This window comes from Camelina sativa, chromosome 20 (genome assembly GCF_000633955.1).
Source record: "Camelina sativa cultivar DH55 chromosome 20, Cs, whole genome shotgun sequence".
Taxonomy (NCBI): domain Eukaryota; kingdom Viridiplantae; phylum Streptophyta; class Magnoliopsida; order Brassicales; family Brassicaceae; genus Camelina; species Camelina sativa.
Genome location: NC_025704.1, coordinates 14,438,193 through 14,445,945, shown reverse-complemented (window position 1 = coordinate 14,445,945; position 7,753 = coordinate 14,438,193). Strand labels below are relative to the sequence as shown.

Sequence of the window (7,753 nt, the reverse complement as noted above, 5' to 3'; positions counted from 1 at the left end):
TGCGGAAAGTAATAATACGATTGAAAAGGAATTTTTTTTTTTTTTTAAGTCTGACGTGACATGCAACCAAAAATCCCTACAATGTTTTGTATAGAAGATTCAGCTGACAAGAACATAACTAAAGCAAGGAAAGCCCAAATCATACATTAAATTGGTATGAATAATGTCCGAGCATAGGATTCCACCATTGATGAATCCCATGATCTGTCTGAAAATCCGGTGATATGAATGTGTTCACCATCACAAAGGCCGACGGAAGAAAATGGAGATGCTCTTCTGAAGAATACGACGACGACGAACTTTGTCCTCCCCCTCCGAACAATATTTTCCTAATCGAGTATCTAGCCAGCCTCTCGATCCTGCCGAGTTGCAGCTCACCCATATCGTCTCTGTGATTGAAATAACCAATATATTCTGAGCAGATTGGATCTGATTGGTTCACAAACAAATGAGGTCTCCAGGAAGCTAAATTCATAAATAGATGGCTTCCTTGACCCTGTATATATTTCAAGATAAGTGTATCAAGATGAGATCAAGTCTAATATTCTCTAATATTTGATTTGAGAGTAACAATTTTAATATTTTTATTGATTATTTCATAGAACGCTCTATAGATACCTCATTTAGGTCTAAGACTCTGGCTATGCCGGCTTTGACAATATCTCTGATGAGTCTGACCGCACATTTAAGTTCCTCACTCTCAACTAGCTGCTCTAGAGGAATCAAGGAGATAGGCGGGTTAAAGATGTAAGATTCGACGGGGCATCCGTACATAGCCATGATCTTCCCCGCGAGTAGTGCCAGGCCAGCTCCTAGAGAGTGTCCAGCGATCCAGACAGCTTTGTTTCCATATGTGGTCACCAGATGTCGGATTGCTTGAATGGCTTGTCCAAACCTGCCTGTGAGAACTGAAAACGAGCTTCTCCTTCCGAAGTAATTTGAATGTGGAGGAGCTTATCCCCGTTAAATAGTTTCGAACTGAATTGAGAGAGAGTTTGAGAATTCGAATTTGTATTATTGCTTCTTGGAAAAAATGTTCGATCCCTTACAAGTGACACCCCCCTTACATATTTATACCGACCAATTTATTACCCAATTAATGCACAATTAATAGGACGCGATTCGCGTGGTCTAATTTATCCTCTTGAATGCGGGAATCTTTGACCGGGCCCGAGCTGCGAGCTGACGAGCACGAAGCATCTCCGCGCTCTCTTCCTTTCTCCGGGCCTGATGGGCCGATCAGTAATACGCTCTTGGCCCATTAGACAAGCCCGACCTAGGCCCTCTTGCCTATTGCCCGAGATGACAGATCGTGGGTACAACAGTTGCCCTCCAAGTCTCCCGAGCTGAACAGTTCGGGGGACTTTTAACCTTCAAGCGATCAATTTCGGGAAACTGAATATTCCCCATATCCCCACGATTTGATCGTGGTAATGATGGGATTTGCCTTCCCAAACAAGCCTCGGGGACCACTAGGTGGCGTGTTAACTATAAGAGAGAGAGAAAACGGTGCGAGACCTTTCACTTCCCCAGGTAATCATTGCTCCCTGGTTCCGTGTATAAAGGTAAACTCGACTTCTCTCTCTTTCACTCTTAATCCCCAATTGCGCTTGTGTTTTCCGTTCTCCGATTTTCTTTCTTTTCCTCTGTGAACTTCTTTACTTTTGCCGGAAAACCCTTCACTCTTCCTTTATTTCTTGCTACTTTTACCGGAAAAGCATGTCTCCGCCGAAATTCTCATCGGAAAAAACCGCAAAACCCTTGATTCCGGGCGTTTTTGGCCCCCACCAGCCGTCGATTCTCTCTGCGGAGAACATAGCCGAGATTAGAGGATCCACCGGGATTCCGTCGGAGGTCGAGATCAGATTCCCGGAGGCTCATGAATCTCCGGAGAACCCCCCTCCAGGGTACTGCTGCGCGTTCGAGATTTTCTTCTCTGCGTGCGGTCTGTCATTCCCCCTTCCCGAACTCATCGTGAAGATGATGTTCGAACTGGGCTTCGCTCTTCCCCAGATGTGTCCCAACTTTGTTCGGACTGTCTTGTGCCTTCAAACTCTGGGGGAGGAGTTCAACTACCAACTGTCATTGGCCGACTTCCTCCAGGTGTACATGGTGAAGACTGGTCGTACCAAGGGCACGCTTTATGTAAGCCCGCTTGCCTGGCTAAAGGTCTTTGACGACCTGCCCGAGAAGGATGAAAAGTGGCGGAAGTCCTACTTCTTATTCCCGGTTAACGAGCTCACTTTCGGCCACCATGTGAGTTCGCACGTATCAAAGTGGACTTCAAAAATTGGTAGAATGGAGTTCCTTGCTAGGTCCAAGTTAAGTGTTGCTTGACTTTCCGTCTCACCTTTTTACTGTTTCTTTTTCAGATCACTTCGAGCGCGGATTGCTTTGCCCCACATTCGCAGAGTTCTTCTCGAGGTTCTGCAGCCAGGGACAGATTGCTTGGGACTCTTTTTCTTGCGAAAGGATCAGAGAGTCCACGGCGAGGCTCGGAAGGCGTTCTCTCGTCTGTTCCACTCCCTTGAGTGTTTCGGAGATGAATTACAGGGAAGAAAGGGCGTGCCGAGCTGCCGAAAAAGAGGCAAAGAAATAGATGGTGATGGCCCTCGCCGGAGGCAAAGCTCGCATTTCTAACAAGAATTCCTCCGGCTCCTCCGTTCCCGAGGTGAGCGGGACTTCCGCGCCTCCAACTGGCTCTTCTGAGCTTGGTACAGAATCAACCGGGGCTCCTGCTGGCCCGTTGACTCCTCCCGTGATTGTCATTGCTGATTCTAGCGATGAGCCACGGGAGATCGCTGCTCCCCCCCCCGGTGCCGAAGAAAACCTCTGCTGAGGCCTCCTCTCAGCAAACTGATTAATCAAAGAAGAGGAAGGAGCTTGAGACCGCCTCCTCTTCTCGTGAAAAGGGGCAAGCCCGGACTGGCCCATTAGGGGATGAGCGAAGTAGATCTAGCTCGAAAGACAGGGGTCCCTCCTCGGAGAGGAGATCTAAGGAGGCCCCACCGCCTAAAGACTCCGGAGACTCCTCTGGAAGAAATCCTCTGAAGGAACAACGTCCTTTCGCCCGAGGTAAAATTTTTTCTGAGATGCTCTTATTTTTATACCTTTGACTGTTCGATAGTTGATGACTGAAATGACTTGCTCAAAAATCTTTCAGTCCCCCCTGCATCCCCAGCCGATTTAATGAGGAGCTACATTTGGCCTGGAATTCGGATTCCGGCATTTGCTGACATGACTGAGGTCAATCGCGCAAACTTTTTTCGCTTCGCAGATAAAATCGGCGAGGTAAATATATATATTTTTTTTGTTTTTGTTTTTTTGTTTTTTGGTCAAACAGTCGCTTAATAAGCTCTCTTTTCAGCTAATGATCGAGTTTAACTCCTCGGTGGCATCCTATGAGGAGCAACTGTTCGCTTCCCCATTGTCTTCCGAAGTACATCTCCTTCAAGAAAGGGTTGCCGACCTAGAAGCTCAGGTAAAGGAGTATGCCCGACTGGAAGCCGAGAATGCTGACACCATGGTGAAAGCCGAGCGGATCCGAGCCCGGATGAAGAAGGCTGAGGTAGAGGTGCTCGACCTCGGGGTTGCTAATGAAGACCTTCGCGACAAGCTGAAGAAGGCGGGGGACCTTTACTTCGAGGCGGCGGAAGATGCCAAGGCAGCAAAAAACAGATTGCACGAGATCGAACTCCGCAATCAGTTACTCGAAGCTGGCAACAACTGTGAGATTAAAAGGGTACGAAGGGAGGAAAGGCAGGCGATGAGGCGAACTCTCCGCCCCTTGGTTGAGGAGGTAAAGGTCACTTTCGAAGAGAGGGAGAAGCTAGCCCCGCTCCAGATCCGAGCTGCCGAGATCAGGGCTAACCGAATGCTGGTCGAGGAGATCTCCAGGGGCGAGATCCAAGATATGGAGGCCGAGCTCGGGCTTCTGAAAACTGACGAGGAGGAAGCCGATGAAAAGGTTTCAAAGGTAACTCCCCGTGATCTTGACCTCGCTGCATTCTCAGACCTTTTGGTGGATACGCCCGATCTCTTGTGTAGCGAGCACCCGCTTAGCGTCACGATCGACGAGTCTGGTACTAACCTTGGGCAAATCTCGAATCAGGGGGTGGACGACTATCTAGCGAACACCAGGTCGGAAGGGGAGCTCGCAGAGATGGGCCTGGCCCTATCCGAAGTGGCGTCAGATCCCGCTCTCCCTGATCCTTAGTTTTTTTATTTTGGGGTTGTTTTGGCACGAGTTGCCCCCTGTTTGTAATATTTATTTTCAGACTTCTTTGGAGTGTTTTGGTCGTGGTGACCACTCCATAAAAAATTTTTGTTGTGCCATTCGAAATGCGAACTAAATTTCCACGACCTTTTGCTTTGAAAAGATGATGAGCAGAAATGAACACGAAGTGAGAACTTCGGTAAAATAGTTCGAAAAATGGCACCCCAACTCTAATAAGTAGAGCTGAGTACGAAGTGAATACTTCGGTTTAAAAAGAAATTTGCGAAACTAAGCTTTGATTTTAAAGCAGAATACGAAGTGAGAGCTTCGGTTTAGAGTTTTCGCAACGATAAGCTTTTAAAGTAAAGCTGAATACGAAGTGAGAACTTCGGTTTAGGTTTGCAAGGTTAAACCTCGGCTTTAGATGATAGATGCGAAGTCAGACTTGCTTTGGTTTAGATTTTTCGCAACGATAAGCTTTTAAAGTAAAGCTAAATACGAAGTGAGAACTTCGGTTTAGGTTTGCGAGGTTAAACCTCGGCTTTAGATGATAGATGCGAAGTCAGACTTCGGCTTTTTTTTTTTGAGAACCATTATTAACAAAAAAGTTTAAGAAAACTTTAAGTTTTATTAATATGGATAGCTGGACCCGAAGTGGGCTGCCTACGTACCCTTAACGGGATAAGCTAAATCGTAGTTCGATACAAAAGGATTAACTGTAAAAGAGTTTAAGATGTAAAGAATTCCAAGACCTCGGGACTGGTTTTCCCTCTGAATCCTCGAGCTGATAGACTCCATTTCGGACTTCGCGAGTAATTCTGTATGGTCCTTCCCAGTTAATTCCCAGCTTTCCTGCATTGAGCTCCTCGGTATTCTCATAGACTCTCCGGAGGACGAGGTCGCCCACTGCCAAAGGTCTGCCTCGGATTTTGGAGTTATAGTATCGAGCTACCGCGTTCTGGTAATTCTGGATCCGGACTAACGCCTGGTCCCGACGCTCGTTGATTGTATCGAGAGTATATTGTAGGAACTCCTCATTTTCCGCAGCTCGGAGTGGGTTCAGCGAGGTACGGACTCCAGGGACCTCTATGTCAGCTGGGACTACGGCATCGACTCCGTAGACCAGGGAGAAAGGTGTTTCACTAGTGGCCCGGCGAGGTGTTGTTCGAATTGCCCAAAGAACGCCTTGCAGCTCGTCTGGCCAGCGCCCTTTGCGAGAGTCGAGCCGTTTCTTCAAGTTAGCAAGAATAACCTTATTCATCGCCTCGGCCTGCCCATTACCTTGCGGGTAACGCGGAGTTGACTTATTGAGTCGAATCTTCCACTTCGCGCAGAACTCNGAACTCCTCATTTTCCTCAGCTCGGAGTGGGTTCAGCGAGGTACGGACTCCAGGGACCTCTATGTCAGCTGGGACTACGGCATCGACTCCGTAGACCAGGGAGAAAGGTGTTTCACTAGTGGCCCGGCGAGGTGTTGTTCGAATTGCCCAAAGAACGCCTTGCAGCTCGTCTGGCCAGCGCCCTTTGTGAGAGTCGAGCCGTTTCTTCAAGTTAGCAAGAATAACCTTATTCATCGCCTCGGCCTGCCCATTACCTTGCGGGTAACGAGGAGTTGACTTATTGAGTCGAATCTTCCACTTCGCGCAGAACTCTTCGAACATCGAGGAGATGAACTGCGGACCATTGTCCGTGACGATTTCGTGGGGAACCCCGTAGCGATAGATTATACTTTTTAGTACGAACTGCTCTACTTCGTCACTTGTTACTTTCGCATAGGCTGCCGCTTCCAACCACTTGGAGAAATAGTCAGTAAGAGCGAGCACGTACTGGACTCCTCCTGGTCCTCGAAGTAATGGACCGATGATATCCATCGACCACCTCATGAATGGGTAAGGTGCGGACACTGAAGATAGGAGCTCGGTGGGTTGATGAATTGATGGGGCGTGCTTCTGACACTTCTCACAAGCCCGATAATATTTATCGCAGTCCGTGACCATGGTAGGCCAGAAGTAACCGTGCCGTTTGATTTTGAAAGCCAGAGTCCAACCTCCGGAGTGATTCCCATTGGGACCATCGTGGATAGCTCGCATTAGCATCGCGGGTTCTCTACCAGCCGCACAAGTTAGATAAGGACCAGCTACACTTCGGCGTAGAAGCATTCCGTTGTGAACGCAGTACCGCGCACTGACGACCTTGAGCTTCCTGGCTGCCCATTTGTCGGCTGGGAGTTCCCCTTTTTCCAGGTAAGCCCAGATCGGGCTCCGCCAGTCATCTGCCCCCCAGCTGTTAGAATTCGTGCCGCCCGGAGTAGCATGTGGGATAACAGCTTGATTGTCAACTGGTGAGCTCAATGATTCCGGAGTTGAACTCGCGTCTAGCTCAGCTTGAGGTGGGTGAACGTCCATCGGAGTAGGCATAACGGGAGCCGGATCTTCCGAGGGTAAAGAGTCCGCAGCCGCTTTACGAGCTGCCTCCTCAGCAGCCAACTGTTTTTTCATCGCCCGGGTGACAACGTTTGAGCTCTCTAGTCGAATACTTGGAAACTGAATATCTTCGACGGGGATAATTCTTGTCATCGCGGGATCCGAAGTGGATGCCAAAGATGGTAAAGCGTCCGCAGCGGAGTTCTCACTTCGTGGGATCTTAGTGATTTCGAACTCCTCGAACTTAGCGACTAACTCCCGAGCTGTGGACAGGTAAGCCTCCATACGACCATCCTTTGTCTCGTATTCCCCCAAAAACTGGTTGGTGACCAGCTGCGAATCGCAAAAAGCTCGAAGTTTGCGGATACCAATCCCCACTGCGAGGCGTAAGCCAGCAAGAAAGGATTCGTATTCGGCTTCATTGTTGGATGCACTGAAAGCCAAGCGAAATGACTGCTTAATCACTTCGCCGGTAGGAGAAGTAAGGCGGACCCCAATTCCCGCCCCCGATTTGGAAGAGGCGCCGTCAACATACAACATCCATGGGGCTGCAACATTATCGCTAACCGAAGAGGCTAGTGGGAGTTCGATCAAAAAATCAGCCAGCACTTGCGCCTTAGCACAGGTTCGAGTCCGGAACTCGATGTCGTATTCACTCAACTCGACAGACCATTTAGCTAGCCGCCAGGATTGGCTCGGACTATGTAATACCGTCCGAAGTGGCTGCGTTGTCAGGATTATGATTGTATGGGACTGGAAGTAAGGCCGAAGCTTTCTTGCCGAAGTGACCACTGCTAGGGCCAATTTCTCCATCATGGGATACCTGGACTCCGCCCAAGTAAATGACTTGCTGATATAGAAAATTGGTCGCTGCTCCCCCCTTTCCTCACGAACCAAGACTCCGCTGACCGCACTATCCGATACGGCTACGTAAAGAAAGAGCGGTTCACCGAACTCAGGCTTAGCCAAGACCGGCGGTTTAGATAGATATGCTTTGAGCTAAGCGAACGCTTCCTCGCACTTCGCATCCCATAGGAAGTTTTTTCCCCCTTTCCGTAACAGTTGGTAGAAAGGGAGGCATTTGTCCGTAGATCGAGAAATGAAGCGGTTGAGA

The 7,753-nt window shown here is 48.8% G+C and overlaps 2 protein-coding genes across 2 annotated transcripts; both read right to left on the bottom strand.

Moving 5' to 3' along the window:
* On the bottom strand, positions 1-852 carry LOC104770799 (GDSL esterase/lipase At4g10955-like). The gene is made up of 2 exons (XM_019242141.1): positions 619-852; positions 1-496 (listed from the first exon to the last, which is right to left on the bottom strand). The coding sequence occupies exons 1-2, from the start codon at positions 778-780 to the stop codon at positions 140-142; spliced, it is 519 nt and encodes a 172-aa protein (XP_019097686.1). The 5' UTR covers positions 781-852; the 3' UTR covers positions 1-139.
* LOC104772524 lies at positions 5,521-7,452 on the bottom strand. Its single transcript, XM_010497125.1, has one exon. It carries the CDS (start codon positions 7,450-7,452, stop codon positions 5,521-5,523), a length of 1,932 nt encoding a protein of 643 aa, XP_010495427.1.

What these genes read in the sequence shown, in the direction of transcription:
- LOC104770799 (XM_019242141.1), bottom strand. Translation starts at nt 780, where the DNA reads ATGGCTATGTACGGATGCCCCGTCGAATCTTACATCTTTAACCCGCCT. An exon ending in GAGTCTTAGACCTAAATGAG is followed by an intron (nt 497 to 618) that starts GTATCTATAGAG and finishes AAATATATACAG; the next exon opens with GGTCAAGGAAGCCATCTATT.